This window comes from Alligator mississippiensis, chromosome 1, assembly GCF_030867095.1.
Source record: "Alligator mississippiensis isolate rAllMis1 chromosome 1, rAllMis1, whole genome shotgun sequence".
In the NCBI taxonomy this organism is placed as follows: domain Eukaryota; kingdom Metazoa; phylum Chordata; order Crocodylia; family Alligatoridae; genus Alligator; species Alligator mississippiensis.
In genome coordinates this window covers 142,627,849-142,653,999 of record NC_081824.1, presented here as the reverse complement: position 1 = coordinate 142,653,999, position 26,151 = coordinate 142,627,849, and the positions used below count along the sequence as shown (strand labels likewise).

Genomic DNA, 26,151 nt, shown 5'->3' with positions numbered 1-26,151 from the left:
GAAAAAAGACATGTAATTAGAGTGGCGTAGGTTGCTTTAGAAAAGTTAGATTTTCATAAACCAGATCAAATATTTCTTTAGGAAATATTATTAGGTTTTTTTCTTCCTCTCCTTTTTCTTGTCTTTATGATAAGGAATTTAACAGAACTTGCAGATTTATTGGAATCTGAAAGGGCTGCACTGTTAACTCGTCTGCTGTAGTCTTGAATTTGTGTCCTTTGGGCTGTCAACTGTGTGGCCGGCCCTTAATTCCCATGCCACTGCAGCCCTCAGGTTTTTTATTAATGGAATGGAATTTCTTAATCAGGGGTTGGCAACCTACAGCCTACAGGCTAGATCCAGCCCAAGGAACCTTTGGATCCAGTCCACAGAGATGGGGTTTCAGTAGGGAGCACATACTGCTGCTGCTTTCCTAGTGCTTTCTCTATAGGGAGAAGTGTTGGCTGTGGGCATTTCCTTCCCCCTCTCCTCCCAAGATGAGCAGTGGGGGCAGCAGGATCCTAGTGTCTGCCCATCTCCAAAGCAGGGTGAGTCATTCTGACCCTCCCCTGGGAAATGATACTGACCCCTGTTCCAAATGACAGGCTTTTCTGGTTTTTATGACTGGTCCCCTAATGGAGTGGACATTGGCCTTATTTTTCTTTAAAAATGTATAAACATGAAAGTTGGAAGCAAAATTAAATGCAGATCTGTTATACAGCTGTAAATGAGGACCCAGTACCACTGACATGCTGTGCAGTATGTTATTTTGAATATTAGTACTCTGCTGTTGCATAAGAGGATTCTAACATAATGATGATTTAAGTGTTCAAGGAAATTGTGCTAAAAGTTTTATTAATGACGCCATTCTGATGATTAGCTTGCTGCTTTCACAGGGCAATACTTTCTTTGTATCTAACTTCACTGAAATAACAGTTTGAGGTTTGGCACAGACATTTTAATAGCACTTCATGTGTGTTTCATTATGCAAAACACTGGTTTTATACAAATAGATCTAGTATTCTACGTTCTAGCTCATTTTTGTGAGATTATTGTCAGAGAATATTAATGTTTTATAAATAATAGGAAATTTACACACAAACTATATGTAGACTGGAAAATACTGTAGTACTTAATATAGTTAATATATTAGTATGTAGTACCTAGTATAGTTACTGTTGTTTCTAATAATTGGAATACAAGTGTTGCAGGAGCAGGCAGAAGGCTGAGGAAAGCATATGTATACTGAAGTGTATTATGGGAGAAATACCATGGATTGTAATTCAGACCCTGCGGGGTAGAGTTAAAACATGCAGCTTTATCTTTGGCAATTCTTTTTTGGAGTAAATTACTTTGCAAGCTTACATTTCTTTTAATAAATTTAGGGAGTTCTGGGGTCTTGAATAGCATCCTTTATATCAGTACAGGTGAGCTGCATTTAAACACTTAACCAGGTTAATTTAACCATAATTAGGACAGTGCATGTTGGATGGAAAGTTGTGCAACCAATAATATTATAATTAATTTTCACATGCAAAGAATAAAGAGCAAATCCATATAAAACCTTATTCAGCTATTCATTATATACTTGCTGCTAATTCTATTAATCCACCTTTATCATTAGGGATCCTGGTTTTCTCTGTTTAAAAATCCTAAATTCTCTGATTTAAAACCCCCAAACCCACATTTTTCTGTGATTTAAAATGAAGTGCCACTGTGTGTGTGTGTGTGTGTGTATCAGTTGAACACAATGTGTATTGATATATTTACAATTTTAAAACAATTTGGAAGCCTACCAGTGCCTCAGTCATTTTAATATAATACATTCTAAATGCCTATATCTTTTGGCATTTCATTTTTTTTTATTATGGAAAATCACAGCTCCCCCTGTCTCCTTTGCTCACCAGGACATGGGTTCAGCTGCAGCTGTCCCCCAGCTACTTTGTGGTGCTGGGCAGCCCTGATATGCTAGTGCCTTACCCCGGCCCATGCGGTTGCCTCTCACTCCCAAGTCACAACCTCCCCAGGCCTGCTCCTGATGCATAGCCCCCTGCCCCACCCTGGCCATGCCAGTGCCCTTCACTCCCAACTTGCAGCCCCCTGCCCATGCCATTGCCTCTTACTCCTAAGCCATAGCCCCCCATGCATGTGGCACCCCCTGCCTCCAGTCTGCCCTCCTGCCACTCCCCTTCAGCACCAGGCAGGTCCTGGCAGGCTGCAAGGGGAAACCCATGGTTTCCCATAGTTTTCTCCTTTAAAGGAGAAAATTCACGTTTTTCTCCTTTAAAAGAGAAAATCTGTGTTTTTCCACAGCAAATGGAAAACCTGGATCCCTCTTTATTGTGAACTTTAATGCAATGGTTACCAACCTTTTTTTGTGGCAAGCTGCTGCTGGGAGTGGAGTGCAACAGTGGTGGTGGCCCAGGGGTGGGGGCAGGGAAGCTCCCGGCACGCAGTGCAGCTCGTCCTTTGTGTGTGGCGCTGCCAGCATTGCCCCTGTAACCCTCATTTGGGTTGCAACCCAAGGTTGGGAGCCACTGCTCTAGTGAAACTTTGTTATTTAAGCAATTTTTTAAAATTGGTTTGTTTCAAAATCTGAAGTTACTGAAGTGGTTTGTGCACTTACTGCATGAGCTGTTCCATGTTGAATTTCCAAAATGCAGTCCCAGCATGCATTTGGATGAAGAACAAAACTTGACACCAGCTTGGAATATCTTGAAGATGTTCTCAGGATGTAAACAATCCTTAAAAAAAAGAAAACCAACACCCCCCCCCCCCCGTTATTAATTAGCTGTGCATATGGATGGCAGTGGAAAACAGTATTTTAATTTTTAAACTATGTTTATGTTTCTATCCTGCTGAAAAATAATGTTTTAAAATCTGGAGTAGGTATTCACCCCTACCGAAGCTGCATGCAACTAATCCTAAGGGAATAGACTTTAATAACAAAGTTAAGAAAGAGTCCCTAACAGCTTAAACTTTTAAATGAAATTCCGTCCTTTTAAGTTAGTACAGGATCTGTGGTGGGCCTTAGCATGGTAAGCGGTCAAGTCCTATAGAGTAGATAACAACAAGCATAAAAGCACAGCTACTTCTAGGGTTAGATTCTGCAAGATGTCTATTGTTGGTGTCAGTGTAAAATGAGGGTGTGCCCATCACCTCCACTACCAGTTAGCTATCTAGTTGTCTTGTTTTTTATTTGTAGCTGCAATTGGGTAAGACATTTCTCATTTTCGTTCTTGCAAATGATTGTGCAATGCTGGTGGCATTGTTGTATTGGCTGGCACATTATTTCTACCTCAAAAGTAGTTGCATTTTTGCTGTAGGTAAAATGAAGCAATTCCTTTGTGTGCGTAGTTTGTGGTTTTTGTATGGTGCTTTGAGGCTGACATACAACATGTATTAAATACTTTCAAATATTTATGCAGATATACAGATAGTTATTTCTAAAGTATATATGTGTGAAACAACTCGTATGGTTAGGGGCTTGCAGGCCAAGCCCTATGAGGAGAGACTGGGGCACCTGGACCTCTTCAGTCTCCGCAAGAGAAGGTTGAGAGGTGACCTTGTGGCTGCCTATAAGTTCATCACGGGGGCACAGAAGGGAATTGGTGAGGTTTTATTCACCAAGGCATCCCCGGGGGTTACAAGAAATAATGGCCATAAGCTAGCAGAGAGCAGATTTAGACTAGACATTAGGAATAACTTCTTCACAGTTAGTGGCCAGGGTCTGGAATGGGCTCCCAAGGGAGGTGGTGCTCTCCCCTACCCTGGGGGTCTTCAAGAGAAGGTTAGATGGGCATCTAGCTGGGGTCATCTAGACCCAGCACTCTTTCCTGCCTATGCAGGGGGTCGGACTCGATGATCTATTGAGGTCCCTTTCGACCCTAGAATCTATGAATCTATGAACTTCAAACTTTTTTAAAGTCATCATTTTTCATTGTTGTATACTTCCATGCTGTATAATATGGATTTGAGAGTGGAGGACCATTATACGTTGTTTTTTTCTTCTTAGCAGCCAGAAAGGAGTGAAGAGTGAAATCTGTGCCTTGTAGCTCAGGAGGCCACACTAGGGGTATGTGCAAATGCTACATTTAGATTTTCCTAACTAGGTTTAGGTCAGTATAAATTGCCTACCTATGCAGATGTTCAGGGAGATTAAATTACGCAAGAAATGGTGGGCCTGATCTAAATTAGTTCATCTGAGAAGGTGAATTAATTTGGGTTGGGAGTAGGTTATCTCAACCTTTTAGACATATGCAGACATTCAGAGTGCAGCCCCAGTGCTGGGAAAGCCCAGCTGCTTGCCTCAGCCTGCAGCTGTGCTCTGCCTACTCTTGCCACCCTGACCAGGCTATTTTGAGCCCCCCAACAACCACCTCCTGCTCTGCAGAGCTGCTACCCCCCCATCCTGCCTGCTCATCCCCCCCATCTTGAGTTACTTACTCTAAAGCAAGTTGTGACCGAGTGCAGTGAATGTTTGCACATACCCTAATGATCTTAGTGGTGCCTTCTGGTTGCAGATCTATTTCCTTGTTCAGTTGCTAATATGGAAGGTATTAATTCTTTAGGTAAAAACAAAGTACATAATAATTTATTGTTACTCTTTTTCTGCCAATTTCGGCTTGGGATGTTTGTGCTGGGCTGAGTAGGATGCTGGAAAAGGAGTGAACCTGTTTTCAGATGAGGAAAAAAAGGAGTTTGTCCATTCTGGTTGCTCATAGCTGACAATTATGCTGTTTGCCAAACCAATAATGTTAGTTTTCAAGAAGTTTTGGGCACTCTGTTGCATTCCTATATACTTAACTGGATTAAGATAAAAAGTCTGACTTGAAAAGGATATTCCAAAACTGACTGTGTCTGTGGTTTTGAATCCTGATGTTTTGAACAAAGAAGGGATTGATTTAACGGGATTAGTGTTTAATCCAAATTAAGCAATGTACATGCATGCCTTGAATGCTTTAAAGGATGACTGTAAATATTGGTTATAAGGATATGTAGTAGGATGCCTGGAGGTGATTTTTATGCAGGGATGGCATAGGCTGGACTGTTTAAATTATGCAAAATTTATAGATGCAAAAATGTACAAACTTTTTTCTTTGCTGGATTAATTTGAGGGAACAAATCAAAGTTCTCAATTGATACAGCTGTGATATTCCTGTCTAAATATTCATTTTCAGAAATTGATGATGAATGCAGTTTATTCATTTTTTTTTTTTTAAAGTTTCAAATAAAATGTTTTGCTTTATTATGGCAAACTTTGTATCTTTGAGGTAAATTTGTTTTCTGTTTTATGCTCTAACACTGCTAGCTTGAAGAAAAATCTAGTTCATGTTTCTGTGTCTTGCTTGCAAAACTTGTGCACAGTTCAGATTTTTTCTTCATTGTATTGAGTATGGCTAAATGGTCCTGTGGTTGCAATAAAAATAATTATAAAAAGCAAATACTGTTTTGATAAGATGGCTCTGACAATTAAAGTTATTTCATTTGACATTAGTGGGTTTTTAATAAAAATATTCTGTGTACTTAGAGATTGGTTTAATTTCTTAAATTAGGCAACATCTCTTACAGTGGATGTTTGAAAAGAATCCAGCCATACCTAGGGCAACCATCACTGAGATAGTTGCAGAACAGCTAGTGGATGTATTTCCACTTGTTGTTCAAAAGTCGTTTCAAACCTTAACCATCATTCATTGCATTAGTTTGAAATTAATCAATCTTGGATTCTTCTTACTTGCCTTCTTGCTTTTGGGTGTTTAGAGTTCATTTTTACAACCTTTTCTTGCAACGATGAGAGTGAGATTTATTTTTAATGAAAGCTGGAATTGTTGCCTAATCGCATGGCTCCATTATATGATGCCCTCAGAAAAAAATCTTTTTTTTATTTCTACCTCTCCTTTATACCTACTTTAAGGTAAACTTGTTTCTTTCTCAGTGCATTTTTTTTCAAATGCATAGAGGAGAAATTGAATTTAAAGTCTAAATTTAATTTATAAGGAATCTATTAAAGCATATACTTGTTCAATATGCAGTGACCCTTTTAAGATAAAAGTGGTAATGTTTTGTGCTGGGTAAACTAAAATGTTGATTCAAACTAATTTTGCAAGGAATATTTTGCTGGCATTCTGAGGAGACTGCTGTATATAAGACAGTGACAGTGTTTAGAGCTCCTGTCTCTCCTAAACCCTAACATAGAAATTATGAGCATTGTGTTTATGGGCTGGGAGAGTGCCCATACATTTGTTACATTATTCTTCCTGTTCTGTAAGCTCTGTCCTCTGCCTTTGCTTTATTCTTTACTTTATGTCACTGGATTGAAATCTGAAATAATGTATTTTTCATTTGAAACATGTTTTCATTGCTTCAGAATTTTCAAGAAATCTTTGCATAGATACCCTGAGCTTTTAACTCTGCATGTGACTAGTGCAGAGCTTTTCAGTGTTCTTAAATGTTCCATGTATCTTGTGAATTAGTAATCTGTGATCCTTTTAGTAAATGGCCAGTCTCTGACTTTTAACAGATGGAATTTAAAGATGGAACCATGTTGCACTTTTGAAAAGTGCAGTTAACCCCACTGTTTAGGTGAACAATGACATTCTTTTGTCATTGAAATGGTTTTTTTGTTTGTTTGTTTGGTTTTTTAATGTCCAAAGCTATGTGTGAACTATTGCTGAGTACATTGGGATTACAAAGTAGTCCATGGTCATTATAGCTATAGATGCACTGAAAACTATTGCCAGTATAACATTTGCTAATGGGGATGCTTTTTTTTCCCCAGATACTAGAATTAAACTCTACTATGTAGTTAGTTATATTAGCAGAAAGGTCCTTTCCCCAAGAGAGCTCATTTCTTAGGAGAACTCTTTGAGGCAATGCAATTTTGAAAACTACTGTAATGAACAGAAAACCTGCTAGAGGTGCAGTGAAACTGTTTTTTGTCCAGATTTGCTCTACTTGTGTACTGTGCCCAACTACTCCAGAACTCTGCTTTTATCATTTTTCTCCTAACTGTCTGAAAATAGGTATTCTGTGATAGATTTATTCTCTGAGTTGGGGAAAAAGTATAAGCACTGGATAATGGGAGGGACCAGAATCTGTTTTTGAACAGTGTGTTCATTAATCCAGGTAGGGATTCGCTTTGGAGTCACTGCAAATGAAATGTTGCAGCTATGAAAACGTTTGCATTTAATATGAATACACAGAACTGTCATTCCTTTGTAAAACAACAAAATCTTTCGCTAATGCTAAAATTCATACCATCATCTTTTCTGCTTATGTAGAGATTACAAATACCAGCAAAATAATCAAATTTACAGTTGTGCTGTCAGCTTCAGCATTCTTGTTTCAGTGGAATGATAGAAATAAATGCTAATATTGTTGCTCATTTAAATTGAGCACCTAAAATGTTATTCATCTTTAAAATTCTTTACCAGGAGTTGCTGAATTGATTTTCATAATATCTATATATTTTTCTTCATCCAGAGACCAAAACTACATGTTGAAGGACAGGCCTAAAGCTAATAAATCGGATAATTGCAGAGCTAGGAGTGACATTCAGAAATTCTTGGCTCCCAGTTTTGTGTTTAGATTACTAGACTGTACCATGCTATAGTGATATTAATTCTGTTCAACATATGCTATAATTAGTTTGCATAGAAAACAAGGAATTCATTTCTTGATATTTAGAAAACTCTTTTATTAAATTGTTGAACTGTTTTTTCCCCCTGTTGCTTTGCTCTAGGACTAAAAGTGTTCCTCTGACTCTTAGATTAAGGCCCTTCTTTCCCTTCCTCAAATCTGCCCATCAAGATTACTTGCAGACGGGTTACAAATGAGAGAAACTTATTAAACTTCTAGTACACAGGAAGTGACGTACAGCAAAACATCTGCTCTGTGTCCTCCCTACTTTTCTTTTCATGTAATAGTTCTGTATCAGATACCAAAAAGTAAACAAATTTCAGCAAAGGTTATTCTCCTTCAATGATAAATAACTTTGTTTTGGGTCAGGGCATGCTCTCTCCCCACCCTCCCTGTTGTTCATACTTCTAGAAGTATGTCAAACACTCATGTAGAAGCTGTTGTTTACAGATGAGTTGATGTTTTCATTGATGGTGAAGATAGCAGCAGCCAGGAAATAAATAAAGTCCAGTAAAACTTCTGATTGACGTTTTCTCCTCATACTGATCAGCTGTATGAAATGGACTGCAGAAACTAAGGGAACACTTCTAATAGAGAGAACTTGCACAAATAGGCTGGTCAGGAAGTTGGCAGCTGCTGACTTAGCACAAGCAGAGGGCAGACTCTGAACAGGTTGTTTTTTTTGCCTACAGTTTGTTCATGGGGAAGTAAAGAAAGGAAGCTGTTATCTGTTATGCATGTGTACATTTGTATTTAGTTTTTATCATAATCTTTATAGTTTAATCACAAACCTAGAAGAAATGATGATATGTACATAACAGGTCTGCAATAAAAGCTATTGGTGCCAAAATATGGGCTTGATGCTAAAAAGGTGAAAAACAGGACCTGTAAGGAAGGCACACCTCTTTTTTTTTTTTTTTTAAATAAAAAAAAGTGTGGGGGGGGGGGGATGTGTATGAATCGGCAAAGCGTAGCTTAATTGAGTGGGGTGATCAAGTGGGTCAGCTGCTGTAGGCACTGATGTAGGAGGGGCTCCTGAATTTCTCTCCAGTCTCTTTGCTATGCAGACACATCCAGCACTGCTTGGCCCTAGTAGTTGGACAGCCCTGTAGTACATAGGGAGCATCCAGACAAGCATGCACGTGTGTTTCCCTGGGGAGAAATAGCAGTGGCATATAGTTGTGCTGATGCTACTTTTCCCTGAAGAATACCCATGCACACACTCTCTGGTGTGCAGTAGGTTGTCCTAGGTGGGCTGGCCCAGGTGCCTTACCCTGTGGCCTCTCAGGGCTCCAGTGCCAGTGATCTGGTGCGCAGATTCTGGCTGGCAGCTGGGGCATGGCTCTAGACAGCCAGGCTCCAGTTGTGGCAGCAGTGTGTGCCCCCACATGTACCATCCTTTTTTTTTCACCAGTATTTCCCAGTGTCAAAAAACCCCTACTGCACTGCAAATTAGCGGCACGTGGAATGCCTACGTGTGTGGCACATACGGTCTGCAGCACCTCAGACGGGTCTGCAGTGCTGCAATACTGCATATGTGTTCTCGTCTGGACGTGTCCATAGTGTATCAGGGGAGTAGGACAGCATCCCTCCTTGGGATTTTTGCCATGGGAGTTGCAGTCCTGTTCCCCAGTTTCACTAGACATGCTACTGGGTGAGAACAGGGCACAAGAGACGGCCCTCAGGGAGTTTGCTCTGCAGGGTTTATGTGGCTGAAAGGCAGGCTCACTGCACTGTGGTTACCCTTCCCCTTCCCTCTCCTTGTTCTCCAGTGGTCAGGGCTTTGCTTAGGGCACTGCAGGAGCTTACTGTGCATTGAGTGAGTGAAAATTAATTTGAGATGCAAAATGTACTGTTTAATTCCTAGAAGAATTAAAGTTGTTCCAGATTTTTGTGTGTGTGTGTTCTCTGATTTTGTGCATGCTAAGCCTGAGGCCAGAGTTGAACCCTCCTAAATGATGGTCCCTCTTGATACGATCCGTGCATTGTCAGGATAGAATTGTTTCCTGGAAATTAAAATGGTTATTCTGAGAGAAAATTATGGGTAGTGTGCAGGGGCCTTGGAGGAAACTGGGCTATATTCAGTTCACCAAACAGAAGCAGAATCTTGTGAAGAGAAATAATTGGGAACACTTTGGGCCACTCAGTAGAAGGAATAGAGATGAATTCAGGGGGAAAATGTATGCAGTGTAATTCATTTCCCTGTGAAATGCTGCTCATATGCACTTTTTAAATGTCCAGAGCAAGGATTGCATAACAACATGGAGTGAAATCCTCACCCTATAGAAATAAATAGAAAGGTTGCCATTGAATTCTGAGAACCAGGGTTTCATGCAGTGTCATCCAATAAACCAGGGAATGTGTACTCTAATACAATGTTGCTTTAATTATTCATATTATAATTTTGGATGGGGGAAGAGAGAAGCAGTGATAAAAACTATTTAAAAAATAAAATATGTATTCTTAAATTTAACTGTACAGAAAATGGTATTTTAAATTTCTGATTAATAGGTATGCACGATTTTTTTTTCCTGATTTTGTGAAAAAGGCCTGAGTTGCAGAAGAAACTCTGAATTCATCAATTTTGGTTTGAATTATGTAGTCCTTTATACACTTAATATTGTCTTTTTAATTCTGCAATATGTTTCTGCTATGTTGAGGAATCACTAAGAAAGCACTTGTGTAGCTAATTTAACACTTGTAAATTCCCATGACACGAGGCTTATCTACCTCATAAGAATAAAACACAGATATGAAACATTTTTATGGTAAAACAGTATTAAAACATCTTTTTTGCCTAGAAGTACAGAAAAAGAAAATACTTCTATAGTCATCCTAAAGAAACTGTTTAAAATCTAATAGATTAAAACATGTTCCTAAAATATTTTCTGATAGGATCAAAATTTGGAGGGAGGCTGTATCAAATACCTTAAATTATCATGTTTTAAAAAAAAATCTGGTGACTTTTTTTTAGTTCTGGAATTATGGATTGTGAATTCTGTTGTACTAATCTTTTGATGATCTGACACTGAAAGATGCACTTTCTATGCAAATAAGGAAAGGTTTGTGAGACTGGGCCATAATTTATATTTTAAACAGCCTGTGTTACGATATAAATATAAGAATTATTTCACTAGTTGAAGTAAAGTAAGAAGACTATGGACACGTCTACATGAGAGGCTTAATGTACAGAAGTTTAATTCTATTCCACGTGAGCGTGGTAGGCAAAACCCATGCTAATGTGCAGTAGATTTAGCCTAGTGCACATTAATGTCATTAAAAACCTGCTCATCTGCACTACTGCTCAGTAGCACCAATTATGGCACATTAAATTAGTACCTGACATTTTGGGTACTAAACTTAATGCACCATAATTACAGCACATTAATGAACATGTATCCATTCTAACCTTCACTTAAAACTCAGACAAGGTCTTTTAGGATTTTAAGGGCGTAGCTTCCGGAAACCTGGAAAATAGCAGGTGTTTTTTGACAGCCTGTACTGAATTTGGGTTTTTAGATCAAAAGGTTTTGGCTAAGGTTAGCTTTCTCATGGTTAGCTGTACCAGTCTTCCAAAACTTCCAAGTCATTCATTATAAAACTTTAAACAATGTTACTTTTTAAAAATAAAATTGTATTGTCCTAGTCAGAATATCAGGACTTCATATCTGAGAATATTGTATATTTCTTTAATCGGCAAGTAAAAATTATGTAGGTAAACAAGTGTAATCCTTAAAGCCATGTGGTGATTTTCTGAATTGGTCAGAAAAGCATCTGTTATTGATGTAAAGTACGTGCATCTGAATGGATGCATTGTAGCCTAAATTTAACAAATGGAGCCCTACATTTGGAGACCCAAAGAAGTAATCTGATCTTTCAGAGTTGCTGATCATCTGCTGCTTCCATTGACTTGAAATGAGACTGCTCTCTATTTATCACTAAGGGAACTTGGGCCGCCTTTTTAAAAAGGCTTTAGTTCCCCTGACACCCATTGTATTTATTTTGGAATTTACTGGTTAATCACCAATAAGGTAAGAAATGCTACACATACAAAGTAATCATCGTGCAATAAAAATGGCCAGCCAGCTGCAAAAAAAAATAAAAAAAATTGGCCAACCAGTTACAAAGATGTCGCTTTAAAAATGTAGAACATTTTTGTAGCTGGTTTCGATCACGCTTTAATTTGAATGTGGCATGTCACACACAGGGTGATTAGCGTTTGGCAAGTTCCTCCAGCATCTGCCAAAGTATGCTGCTTTCTTTTCTGTCCTTTCTATGACTCGTACTGAATTTTGCTGCCCCAGGGTGTCATGACTCTGCTCCTCCTCTCTTTCCCCAACCAACTTTCAGAGCTGCTTCTTTGAGGAGCCATTCGCACCTTATCCCTGTGCAAACCAAAATATAAGCAGACACTCAAGGTAACATGCTTTACTAACCCACAGTAGTAATCTGAGGAAGGGGGAGGGCATATGGTTGGAAAGGTGCTGGTGGGGACAAGATGAGGACAGAAGAAAAAGCACTCTTAGAAGGTATTCTGGGAGAGTTCAGTGCTGCTGTTCCTTTCCCCCCCCCCCCTTCCCCCTACCCTTTGCATGCGTCTCCCCTGCTCTGTGCAAGGGGTAGGAGATGGCTTCTTCCACTCACGGGGAACCCAGAGCTTATTTATTAGCAGCAAAGCTGAAAGTCTGGGAAGGGGACTGACAGCTTCTGCTAGCAGTTCTGCAGCTCCTCTTGCTGGTTAGTGGTGGCAGAGCAACTTCCTAGGGCACTTTCCCCCGCTTTGGATACCTTGCCCTGTGAACATGAAGCAGGTCACATGGTGTGACAGTTTCCATCAAGCAATGTTCCCTGATGGAAATAACATCTGCCTGGGGCCTTATTTAAAATACTGGTTTTGAAATGTTTGTTCCAAGTACAAAAATAATGTTTTTGAAATATGTCCTGATGCATCAAGTACTGGTCAATACGGGAGATGGTCTGTGTAGGTTGGATGTACTGGTGATTTACTGGTATTTTTGTCTGCTGAGCTGGAACTAGTGGTGAGGGGGTAGGGGTTGTGCATGTGAGAAAGAGATGAGATGATTCTAGCATACTAGTAGCATAAAAACAGGACAGTATACACTTATATTAAAGTTATGCAGCAAGTATCTTTGCTTTTTTATTTGGATATTGTTCTTTCATATTTTAAAACACAAACTGAAAGATTTTGTTACAAAAGAGCTAAATTTAGAAATGAAAACTAAAGTGCTCTCTATAGTCTAATACTGTATTAAGCAAGAAATATGAAAAGAAGTATTAGTGTTGTTGTACACCAATAGTATTCTCAATTGACCTTAACACTGTCTATTTTAGGGAGATTTTCAGGTTGGTCTAACACTAGGCTTCTGCTTCATTACTAGTGCCAAGTCTTGTAAATTCACAGCTGCGTTTTAAACAAATATGTATAAGTCCACACAATGCTAAGAGAGAAGTGGTAGTTAAGGAGTTACTTTGTTACTTTTGTTCCCCTCAGAACTAATTAACACTTTGACACTCAGTATGCCTTCTGTTTGTGAAAACATGCATGCATCTTATTCCCTCGTGGCAGTTGTGCTTGCTTTCGAGTCCCTCTCGAAAAATATGCGCCCCATTTCACTTTCACATCCTTGAAGATAGTTGTTGTATTTAAATGGATTTTTGAATGGTAACAGCAGATTTGTCATTTCTGTGAAATTGGGAATTTCACAAGTGATAATTTGAGATTCGTACTTTTGGATAGTTCTCCATTTTCTAAGATACATGCTGCTGTTTTCCTGTTGTCTCAGATATTATATAAGTATAATATAAGTATAATTATATACTTATAAGTATAATATAAGTATAATTATATATAATATAATATACTAAGCAATATAAGTATTGCTTAGTATAATTTCAGCATGATAAATGAGTTATTAAAATACTGTAAGCCTGTTAGAATATTGTATCTGCTTCTAAAATTACTTCTCTAATTATAGCCTTTTAAGTTCCTACCTAATTGTGTTACTATTGCTATTTACTAAATGATGAGACTGAGTTTGGTGCTAAGAGATGCAAGTTAACTCCTGATCACCTCCCTCTGTTCAATCCCATTTCTCTCTCTCATTGATTATATCCTCTTTGATGTCTTACTGTTAAGATACATTCAGAATGGCCTTAGCTGAACTTATGACTTTTTTAATTCAAAACCCTTTCTTCCTTCTTTCCGTCTTATTTGTCAGCATTGTCACCATGCATCCTGCTATTCACATTCGTAATCTAGGGCAGTTGAGCTCAAGCTTTTGGAGTGGTAGGCCAGGTGCCTGCAACCTGGCTGCACTATGTGCCACCACTCCTCTCCAGTAAGGGAGAGGGGGATGGAGAGAGCTGGGAAAGAAAGAGAAAGTGAACAGAGCAGGGAGGGTTGCAGCAATGATCAGTGTCAGATCAGGATAAGAAAGGAGATGGGGATCATTACTTTGTAGGGGGAGATGGAATTGGGCTGAGCTGCTTGCTGATGATCTCCCATGCTGCAGCCTGATTCTGTCTCTTGGGGGGCCAGATCTGATCTGCAGGCTGTGGGTTGAGCATCACTGATCTAGGGGATGTCTTTGACTCTTTTTATTCACCCTTATCACTTATACCCAGGCTCTGCCTACAGCTTGTTGTTTGTTCCTCCATGACATTTCAGAAATCTCTCTCTTTTTTCTGGTCTTGCACAAAAACAAGTAAAGAAACGAATCAAACCACCATACAACACATTTAGGCTAAGTACAGACAGTCAAACATCCTGAGGCTGAATCGATTCAATCTTCACAGGTTAGTCTAAACTGTGTAGATTGAACCAATAAGCAAGTGAACAGACATTCACCTTTGATTCCAGAAATGCAGCTACATGCCTGCAGTGGCTCAGGCCAGAAGCCACAGAGTGCTAGAGCACACCTCCCTGCTTGGCTGTAGCAGACAGTTTGGGCCAAGTTTAACCTGTCCAGTGGGGGAGGGGGGTTGTTGCAGGAGAGGTGCAAAGCATCCTGGGATGCTGGGGGACTGTGAGTTAACTTGAAGGGATCTGGGACAGAAGTTCAGTAAACCAATTTAAATGAAATCAGTTCAGTCTGATACTACATCCATCCAGGTTTATTTTAAATGGTTTTGGCTATTTTGAAAGTGGCTTATGTGCACTGAACCTCTGTTGTGTTTCCAGTCACTTACGCTGATCTATGCGTAATTTCTGTTCCTAATCATAAGCCCTTGTGTCCCATCTGTTGTGGCTGCTTCTTCTCAGGCCACCACTCTATTGTCAAATGCAATTTGTTGACCTGTTGGTTTTAGGACGTTGTCCCCTTCCCTCACTGCCTCTGAAATTGCTCTGCTAGATCCTCAATTTCCTTTCAGAGCTGCTCACCTATCTTCTGTTAGCTGGTCCCCCATCATTGCTTAACTTCCTGCCTGTCCATTTCTTCCCAGCAGTTGCTGTGAGTTCTTCCATGCATCTTTTGTGAAGGGACTATCTTTTCTTAATGGATTAATTTCCAGTTTTCCTCCCCTCACCCCCAAATCAGTTCTGTGCTACTTCCTGTTAGACTGTGAAGTCTTCAGGGCAGAAACCATGTCCACATCTCTATTTGTACCACATGCAGCACAATGGAACAGTAATCCTGACTGCAGTATCTCAGTGCTGCTCAATATAGGAAATATGACAATAATGTAATTGGTTGATATTCTCTTTTGCAGGTTTAACAGATGAAAAAGTGAAGGCCTATCTTTCTCTTCACCCCCAGGTACTGGATGAATTTGTGTCAGAAAGTGTAAGTGCTGAGACAGTGGAAAAATGGCTAAAGAGAAAAAACAACAGACAGGAAGGTAAGATCTTACTAATTGTGATTAGTTTAAAGTTAACATTCATTTACTTTTGATTTTGGTTTTGTAAAGGTAACTTTGTTGCTTCATGTGAAACTTTGTATTTTGGAGTATAAACATCAAGGCTGCAGAATTCTTTAAAGAAGTCAAAAGAGCTTTAAAATCATTTGTTTCTAGCTGTTTGGCATGCCTAACTAGAATGTACTGGTATTTACATATGTGGGATGTATATGTGTAAGTGAAAATGAAGGAATATGAATATCAGGCCAAACTTTAATCTCTTATGTTGATGCAACTTTATTGAGAATGTAGTTTGGCTTCTTGCTTCTAAAATTGCTAAAATACTCAAAAGAAAATTATGTGGTATATGTAATATGTGTACCTAAGTAGAATTTACGATTGAGCAAGCCATAGATTCATGCTTGCAAGCTGAGTTAAGTTGAGTTCTGATATCAGAAGTGAAAAAGTATTGTAAGCAAAGGGTAATGATAAAAAAACAAAACAAAAAACATTGAATTATGGGGAGCCATCCATTTGGCTGCAGCAGGGATCAGTATTAGACCCAAGTATATTTAACATCTCCATTAATGACCTAGAATTTTTTTGATAACCAAGTTGTCAATGACTAAAGCCTCATTCCTATATACCGTTCCACATAAGCAGACCCCCAGTTCATGCTTGAGGTCTTTGAGTTCAATGAGATTGTGCATGGCCTACAGTTTCTTGCTTGTTCAGCAGCTGGCAGCAATGGATCCGAAGTCTGAGATGAAATTTAAGAATTGTTGCAGACCCTGGCAGATGAAGACAAATAGAAATCAAGGGGTGAAGCCTTGATAGGAAAGAACAATGATTGTTTTTCTTGAAAAAATGGAAATACATTTATTGGAGGAAGAAATCATCCAGGTTTAGTGGGATGGAGATTTTTGGAAAATAGCAATTGTAATAAAGACCTGGAATACAGTTATATTGTAAATCAATGGGGTGGAGGGCATGGGGGGGTAGGGAAGGACACTGATATTGTTCTATATGTGCAATGCTAAAGTGATTGCAGTAAAACATTTGGGGTTTAAAACTACTTCTAGTAGTATTCCACATTATAAATTGCTACTTCTTGAGGGATGACTGAATTTAATTATAGAACTGCAGAAAGGCTGGTAGGGGGATACTTCTAGTCTACTTGCGATGATAGTAGCTAATGATACAGGGTGCTGACAGACTTGGGGTAGGAAAAAATAATGTATATGTTTATTATCTGTCTACATATTTGGAAAACCACTATGAAGTATCAAGTACCATGAGTCAAGTGCTGAGTTAGTGGTTTGCTTTGCTTTTTGTTCTTATTTAGAACAATATTTATGGGAAATATGATACCATAAATATGTATGCTGTACCTGTGGGCACGGCTTTGGGAGAGAAAAATAGCCTAATAACATTGAATGAATTAGTTGTAGTACTTTTCTTGAAGAGTAGTAAATACATTTTTACAAGGCAAGTAATTGTTTAAGCAACAATTTTGTCTTATCAGGAAAGGGATGTTTTTTTCTACAAATTAATCAGGCTAAGGTAGAGTAAAGAACAGGTTAAGACATGAGTCTGGGAATCTCAGTGCTAAAACTACTTTTGGGCAGGGCTGTAGTTTCATGAACATGGATTTGGTAAGCAGAAATTATTTTGGTTTGCTCTAGGGATTTGAAAGTTTTTAAACAAGTAATCGTTTAACCTGGTGGTTGTCAACCTTTTCTGTACCAGGACCCATTTGTAAACATTGATGGCTGGTCTCGACCCCCTGCCCCTAGACCACAGCCCCCAGTGTGTGGAGCAGAGGGGGGGGTGTGTGTGGGGCATGGGGGGCCCCAAGCAGCCCCTTTCAGGCTGGAACTGGCAAGGTAAAAACATGGTTTCCCACATTTTTCTCCTTTAAAGGAGAATCCATTTTTAAAGTTTGTTTGCCACCCTTTCATGTCTTCTTGCGACCCACTTTTGGGTCACAAGCCATGGGTTGAGAAACACTGGTAACCAATAAGTGCAGTGGTAACTGGTTAGCTTTCTGGTTATCCTTTAGCTTGGGGCAGGTGCAGTCTGACAGGGAATGGGTGAAGGGAAGTCGCTTAATGCCCTAGCAGGAACCAAAAGAGAGCAGGGTAGGCAGGCAGGAGAGAGGGAGTAAGAGAGGAGGAAAGTGGGGATGGGGAGAGTCAAGGGTGCTTAGTACCCATAGTCTTAGAGGAAAACAGTGAGCAGCCTAACAACTCATCAGTGCTCCCTCCCCGGGCGGTAACATTGTGCAGGTAAAAGTTGTATTGAGCATTATGAAAGCCATTTCTGTATTCCTTTGAGCCTTGTTTCTGAAGGTGGGTTTTGCTCCCTGAAGTTTCCCCCAAATAAGGCACAGTTTTGGGCAGCAATCAAATGTACTGCCGTGGATATGGGGGGGGGAAGCCCTTTGGGTCTGATCCCAGCCCAACAGCTTGGCCCCTTCTTAGTAGCAAGCTTGTTCTGCTCACAGCTTGCCTCCTGCTTGCAAGCTGTTCCCTCATGGTTTGCTGCCTTGCTGCTCTCTTCCATGGTCTTTTAAGCTCCCTGTGGGACATTCCCTCATTATCCAAAAGCCATGCAGCTGGGCTCTCTCAACAGGGCTGACTGTTGCTTTTCAAGGGGACAGGCCCCCAGTTACAATTCCATTTTGTCCTGTAAACTTTCTTCCAGTTTCCAAGTGTTTGGATTTGAAATAGTCAGTAAAAAGTATTGACTGGCTTCTTTTTATTTAATAATGAGCCAGGACAGTAATAGTTAGTGGAGTAAGTTAGAATAATTTAATGTTTACAGCCACACTGCTATAAAGTAAGTGCAATAATATTTTCTGGGAGTACAATGTCTGTATTTAAGTTTTTTGTGGTTGAAAATTATTCTGGTGTCACTAGCAAAAAAAAAATCTTCACTTAAATTTAAATCTAATAAGGAAAAGAGAAGCTTCAGTAATTGTGGATCAAATTGTGTGTACTTTTTTCTCTTTACTTCATATTAGTGGAGTACTGTTTTACTTTAGCCTTGAATTAAAGTTCATATGATGTCCAGAGACAAAGAACAATTTTATTTTTATTAGAAAGATGCCAATCAGCAGGAGTTCTGGTTTGAGATCTCTACTTCGTACGTTGGTGACGTAGAACAATCATTAACCTATATGCAGAATTATTTTTTGTCCAATTTATAAGCACCCAGCTGTGTGTGTTCCTTCAGCCAGAAGTCAAAGCAGTTGGCCCATAGCCAGAGTAGTTTATCTGAAGTGCATTAGAAAGAATAGGAGCTGGAATGTCTAACTTGGACTTAAATTGTCTAAAAAAACCTTCTTTGTCTATAAGACAGCAAATGGAGTTGCTGTACAATAGCTTCTCCAAATAAAAAAATGGACCATCATAGGGGGAAATCAGGAAACTTAGTGTTTAAAATATTCTGTCAGTATATGTAGAAAAACATGATGGGTTGTTTCATCTGAGTATACCAGGTACCAGTGTTAGGGCTAGTACAGAGATTGCCAGAATGGGTTCATCAGAGTTTGAAGGAGTCTTCTGGGGGTCATGGGATTTATTTCAGGTAGAAAAAGGTTAAAACCAGTTTTTGAGGTATGTGCAGGAGCCATTTAAAATAATTAGAGGATACAAGTCTGACAAGTATCCAAGTTTTTGGGGACAAACATTTAGACTTTTGTATATTGCAAACCTGAATGTTGTCACGTAATTTAATAAAGTAAAATTGCTTGGAAATGCTTGGGTGTCAGACTGGGCAGTTCCTTGTTTTTTTGCATTACTCATGCAAAATACCCATCTAAAGCAGTGGGCCAGATTCTGGTCTCTTGCTCAAATGAAATCCCTCTAAAATAGAATCAAAGAGCTATAATTAGAATCAGAGCTATAATCTAGGAGGTAGAATTAACCCAGTGGGAATGCTATTGAACTGAATAAGGACTCATTCTTCCTCCACTGCATTTTATACCCCATTGGCCTGGGAGCTCCAGCTGCAGGGAAGTGGCTACATGGGGTGGCAAACTCAACAAGGGACAGTGTTGTGGGTGGTTCCCCTTCCAGCAGCTTCTCCTGACTAGCAGGGGACACCTGGGAGAAATGGGCAGGGAGTAGGAGCACCTGCCCACTCCTGCTGTCTCAAGACAATCCTGGCACCCTGCACTGTTGCTCACAGAAGACTTGGCTGAAGCAGAGAAGCAGCAGCTCTGGGGCTCCTCCAGCCACTAGGTCAGTTGGGGACAACGCTGATAGCAGGGTGGTACTCAATTCCTATGGCCAGAAGCAAACCTCTGGGCAACCCCTTCTGGAGAGGGGAGGATAGAATGGGAAGGGAGGTGCTGCTGAGTGCTGAAGGGAAGCGGGGAGCCCAGAGTTAGGGGGAGGGAGTTCTTGGCAACTGTTGGCATGGTCTCTGCCAAGGAGAGGTGGGGTGGGCCACAACCACCCCTGTGGGTTTGGTGGCTTTTTCTGCACCCCACTTTTCAAATCCCTAAATCCACCCACAGATATATATATTTAGAGTATTCAGTACTACTCCTTATCATTCCTACCTCCCACCCCCTTCCCTATCCTTTTCCAAAGACTCTTGTTAATGACCGTAAATAGTATTAGGAAGCCTATTCATCTCTAAGTTTCAGAGCACTGGTAAAAATATCTATAGAATACTGAAGGAAGGGGGTGGTGCTATTCTCATGATTTTCTGTTACCCCGGAAAGGGGATCTGGCACAAGCTCTGCACGTGAGGGCTAGGGATAGACATTCAAAAAGCCTGAGCCTGAATTGATTCAGTCTTTGCAGATTAGTCTGACCTGGCTAGGCTAAATCAGTTTGTAACTACATAGGCATGCAGGCACATGCCTGCAGTGGCTCGGGCTAGAAGCTAGGGGTTGCTAGAGCAGCCCTCCTTTCCCTTCCCTTCTATAGTGCTGAGCTAAGTGGGGTGTGGCCAGGCTCCAGCAGGATGCTCTGATTAGGGAGGGGTTTCTCTCCGCCCTCCCCCCCTTCTGACCAACCCAGCAGGTAATTGATAACACGGTGTTCATCACCCCATTAAGAAAACAACAGAGGGACATTAACAGCTACCTGCTGATTCTGCCTTTGTCCTGTCTATCACAGCACGGACCGTAGCCAGCCTGCGGTCTGCTAGCTAATACTGACAGGTGTCTGTGTAAGGCAGAGGGAATGGGGAGGGGGGTGGAGCAGGGGAAAGCCAGGCAGATGCCTTCAGTCTCTGCCAAGTTCCAGCCAGGGAGCAGAGGGGAGGGGCCAGCTCTGCTGTGGTGTAGAGAGCCCAGCCCAGCCCAACCCAACCCAGAGAGCATGCCGGGATGCTGGAGGAATCTGATTTAACTTAAACCAGGAAAGGGTCTGGGACAGACATTGCATAAATCAGTTTGACCCAGATCACTTAAGTCTGATGCTATGTTCAACTAGGTTTATCTTAAACCAGTTTCAGACATTTTCAAACTGGTTTATGTGCATTGAACATCTGTTCTGTTATGGGTTTAAACCAGTTTCTGATCACTTAAACCAGTTTATGTGTAATGTCTATCCCTAACTGATATGACTACATGTTTTTACCTGCAGCTGTAAGTTCAGTGTAGGTAACTATGCCTTCTATATTCACCTCCTTTAGTCTACAGGATGGGTTCATGGCCCTTGACTTGAATAATGCCTATTTTCATATAGCAGTCTATTTTGGTCACAGGAAATACCCAAGATTCCAAATGGGAATTCACATTATCATTGCATAATATTCCAAATTTGCAGATACAGCTGTATAAAACGTGTAATCATGGATTCTGGCTGGCTAACTGTAGGAACTCCTTTTAGTTGTCCTGAATGTAGTTATCTCCAGTAGAAGAGTCTCTACAAGACTTATGTGCTCAGACTTGTATACCTAAGGTAAATGGACATGGTTAATTCCTTGGCCCAACAAGCATCACTTCTGTCTTATGGATACCTACTATTTTGAGCTATCTTTTACAATTGAAAGCACAGGAATATCTATGAACTTTTTAATAGTCTACCTGCAGCAATAACTCCTAACCATATCTTCCCTATTGAGTCATGGAGTTTGCTCATGTTCTAAGGTAGCCAGATCCTTAAAGGCATGAGCATATATATGACTATCAATGTTGTAGTCCTATAAAGTACTTGTGAAAATTCTCTATTTGAGTCCTTCAACAAGTTACCAAAGACCTTTCACAGGAAGGAAAACTGTCTGAAATGCAGTGCAGTATACTTACCTAGGGAGAGTGCAGACTTGTGCAATAACAATGCTAATATTTCCCATACATCTTATCAAATTAGGAATTTTGCTTTTTATCATATGCCCCACACTGACGTAATTATACATTGTTAGCATAAACAGTACTATTTAGTATTGTTTGGTGTGACCATGCTCTGATTCCCCTCTTTCAGATAAGTTTCCATCCCTGTGGTCCCCATACAAGCCAGACTTCTCTGTCTCAGTTTCCCCATCTGGTTTGAATGCCATGATATTAATTCATTGACTGGGTCAGTGGGAGGGAAGAGGTCCTTGCTTACAGGGGTTCAGAACCTCAAACGGCGGAGCTTCTTGCTTTGTAACAGGTGGCCCACCCCCCACTTTTCAATGTCCTTTGAGTGTGCTGTAGGTCCTCTTGGGACTTATTCCAATCTGTTACACCCACTCAGTCCTCTGCCTGGGCTTTACCAGTTGTGGCTTTTCCTTAGGCCCTTTTTTGGTCCTTCTAATAAGCTTTTACTGGTCCCAGCCTTCCTTCCATGTTCTTTAGTCCAGTTTGTCTCCAACTCTGGCCTTGCCCCAAGCCTGTGCATGGTGCCTGCATCCTGGGTCCAGCTTTCTTCAGCAGGAGCGCCATTTGTTGGATCATGTCTGCCATTTACTGCTGGGTCTCTTTATCTTCTAGTTCTCTAAGGACAAGACCACCCAATCTGTGTTGACTGTCATAGAGGCTCTTTCTCTTTTTCTCTCCCCCTTTTTTCTTTGCAATGATGACCAAAACAGACCCTCTTACATATCTCTATTGTTTTTCTCCTTGGGAGATGGAGCTATGTCTGGGTTTTTTCTGTTGTCTGCCTATTCATTTTTCTTAGAAAAAAAATCTGCTTCTGAATGTTGTTTTACAAGTTAGGGTTCTACCAAAATCTGATGCTGTTGTAGACTTAAGTACCAATGTGTTAGCTTAACATTGTCAGTTTTCATTTATTGCAATCATTTTAGAGGAGAGTGGTCTGTGATTACTGTAAAGTGACCTCCTAAGAGGTATACCATAATGTTTCAATAGTCCATTTATTGGCCAAGCATGGTAATGTGAAATATGCTTTCTCATTACCATGTAATTTCCTGCTTTATGTATACCACAGAATGTTCATAGTTTCCTCCTTTCTGTGATAAGACTGCTCTGATGCCTAGGTTGGAGGCATCTGTCTGTAATATGAATGGTTTCTTGAAGTTTGGCGCCTTCACCACAGGCTTGCTGCATAATATTTCTTTCAGTCTTTGGAAGGCATGTGTGCATGCAGTCATTCACTTGACTTTTGTACATGCTGTGATTTTTCATAGGGTCTGAAAGTGGAGCTGTAATCGCCAAAATCTTGGCAAGAAAAGCCTGTAATAATTGGTTTAATCCCAAGAATGCCATTATTTGCTGCTTTATGTTTAGGCAAGGGTATTCTTTCAGGGTCTGTAGGTGGTCTACCAAGGGCAGTATTTGCCCCCTCCTCACTTGAAACCTGAGGTAGCCTATCTCTTCTTTCCCTATGAGATGTTTTGCTGGGTTTGCTAGTAACCCTGCTCTCTATAGCAACTCAATACTGAATCTGCAAGTCATGAATATTCTTCCCAACTCTGTAGATATAATTACGTTGTCAAAGTAGGCAGCCATGTATTTTTGGTGAGGTCTGAGTGCTTGGTCCTTAAGTCTCTGGAGAGTGGCTGCGGTTCTTTGTAGTCTGGCAAACACTCTTCTGAATTCAAAAAGGCCCCACAGAATTGCAAATGCCTTTTTTATCTTGAGCCTTATGATCCAGAAAAATATAATGTCTTGAGCCTCCTGATCCAGAGGAATTTGCTGTGTTAAATCCAGGAAGGATATATATCGTGCTTGGCCAGTCTTTCAGCATCTCATCCACAGAGACATGAGATAGACATCAAATATGTTTTCCCATTTACTTTCCTGAAAGCAATATATAGGTATATTGGTCTGTCTTGCTGTCACTATTGGGCTCCTCCATTGCCTTTGGGACAGTTTTGTTATCCCCATCCCTAGGATACTTTTTGGTTCAATCTACAACTGATTTTTAAGTTACTTAGGGAAGGGCCTTCACCCCTCTCACACTGCTTTTCCAGGAGGAGTTTTTTCCTGTGCACTATATAGTTTGTTAGGCCTGATTCCATCATAAATACATCAGGAAATTCCTTTACCATCTGTTTGGCCTGTTCTTGATGTAGGGGTGTCAATTCTGTATCCAGTATTACTCATAATGCTTCTTCTCTCTTGTTTGTGCTTGGCTTAAGCTCCTGCTAAGCTACACAGAGTGCCATTAACAGTGTCTCTGGGCTTTCCATAGTTTTAACATATTTATGTGGTTTAGGTTTCCTTTTCTCAGATTGTCATATCACCATAGTCAACTGGTTCTACCTATCTCTTAACCTCCTAGGACAGGGTTTTTCAATCTTTTAAAATAAGTGTGCTCCTTCTGTCTCAAAGTTTCAGCTCATGTACCCTGTTATATTTTTTCTTGTTTTTAATGTTACTAATTATGTGATATAAGGCAGACTACACTAATTTAAAATTAAATGCACTATTAATATATGTGGTGTCTGGCTGTAAGTCTGTTGTGGTGGAAGGGGCAAGTGGGGATGGAAGGGGCATAGCAGGATCAGATCCAGAACCCCACAGTGAGGGAAGGAATGGGGCTAGGGCTGGGACAGGGGCAGGTGCTGCACAGTTGGGGCAGAACGCGGGACTGAGCCATGAGCAGCTCATCTGGGGAGGGGGGGGAGCAGCTCCCACCACTGCATGCACATCAGGAGGGCATGGGAAGCATGTGTCCCTGGATCTGTGCAGGGTGAGGGCATGCTAACATGGTGGGCTGGGGCTGGGGCAGTGCCGGGCTCTTCCCATCGTGGGGGTTGGGCTGGGCTGCACTTAGGGCGGGTGGCAGTGGTGCTGGGAATGGGGGCTATGGGAGGCCTGCAGCCACCACAGAATTAGCAGTAGATTCCCCCGACCCTCCCTCTCAGTGCCTCTGCCGCCCGCCCTGAGCGTAACCCACCCCAACCCAGAAGAGCCAAGGATCACACCAGGCCACAGTAGCTACCTGCCCTCACCTTGCATACAGTTCCAGGGACACATGCCCCCCATGCCCCCCCCCGGGGTGCACATTGCAGTGGGAGCTTCTCCGCCCTCTGGACAAGTCATGGCTCCATCCCGTCTTGTGCCCCGCCCATGCAGTGCCTGCCCCTGCCCCTCCTTCACCATTGGGGCCTTGATCTGGTGCCCCATGCCCCTTCTCTCACACCAGACTTACCAGCTGGACCTGGTTGCTCTCCACATTGCTGGGCTGTGCTCCTGGCTGCCTGGATGCTGTGCTGCAGCTGAGCGCATGCACGGGGCATTTATTGGCCACGTTGGCCACATCAGCCAAAAAAAGCCAATTACCAATGCTGTCACTTTTCCTTATATTAGTGACGATCCAGTGGGACTGATGTATTGGTGCACCTCTAGTAATTTTTCTCATTTGTTCTGCATACCCCCTACGACCTTTTTAAGGTGTGTGTACCCCCGGTGGGTGTACCCCTGGTTAAAAACCACTGTCCTAGGGGCCTTGCCACTGTGCCATCGGTTTTGACTGCCTGTCTAGAAGGGCTAGGACCATATCCCCTATCTGAAACTTTTTGTACCTGTGCTTTTTATTTACAGGATGCCTCTTGTCTTTGCTGGACTCCTTGTACATTCTCCCTTTCCATTTTTCCTTCCTGCTGTACTCTTTTCCTGAGTCCTGCTATACGCTATAGAAAGTTTCTGCATGTACTTTGTTGTTCTTTCCAACCTTCTTCAGTGACGTCAAGGATCCCTCTGGGCTGTTGTCTGCATAGGAGTTCAAATGATGAGAATCCTGTTGAGGCCTGTCAGACCAGCAGCTGGCCCCAGTGTTGAAGATCCTTCTGTTAATGCACTGCTTGAGCATTTCTTTGAGTTCATTTGGACTGCTCTACTAGCCCATCCATCTGGGGATGGTATATAGACAAAATAGTCTAATTATTTTTAAGGTATTGCATAGTTCTTTTATGATTCTGTATGTAAACTTACTACTTTGATCTGGTAATATTTCACAAGTTCTTCATTAATTTTTCCACTATCTTTGTGGCTGTTACATTTCCATGTTGAATCCCAATATCAGGTAGCATAATCCATTATGAGCAGTATAATGTTCCTGACTAGGAAAGCTGAAAGAGGAAGTATCCCTTGGTTTTATTTTGATCCAGGTGCCCTCTCTTGGGTGTCTTGTGCAGTCCTCGTCGGAGCCATCCTATACATCTTAAACACTAATAACTTCATTTTCCTCCGCCTCTTGCAACCGTTTTCATTGCCTGATACAACAGGGCATTGCCTACTGAAACCTGGGATGCAGGTCTGTTAGGTCA

At 41.0% G+C, this 26,151-nt stretch overlaps 1 protein-coding gene across 3 annotated transcripts in view; it reads left to right on the top strand.

Annotated features, from left to right (window-relative positions):
• PDE10A (phosphodiesterase 10A) overlaps positions 1-26,151 on the top strand; it is a 355,946-nt gene that overhangs the window by 110,132 nt on the left and 219,663 nt on the right. For all 3 annotated transcript variants that reach the window (XM_059714794.1, XM_059714803.1, XM_006258777.3), the window contains exon 2: positions 15,349-15,477. In XM_059714794.1, coding sequence (XP_059570777.1) covers positions 15,349-15,477 — 129 coding nt within the window. The remainder of the gene's footprint in view (positions 1-15,348; positions 15,478-26,151) is intronic.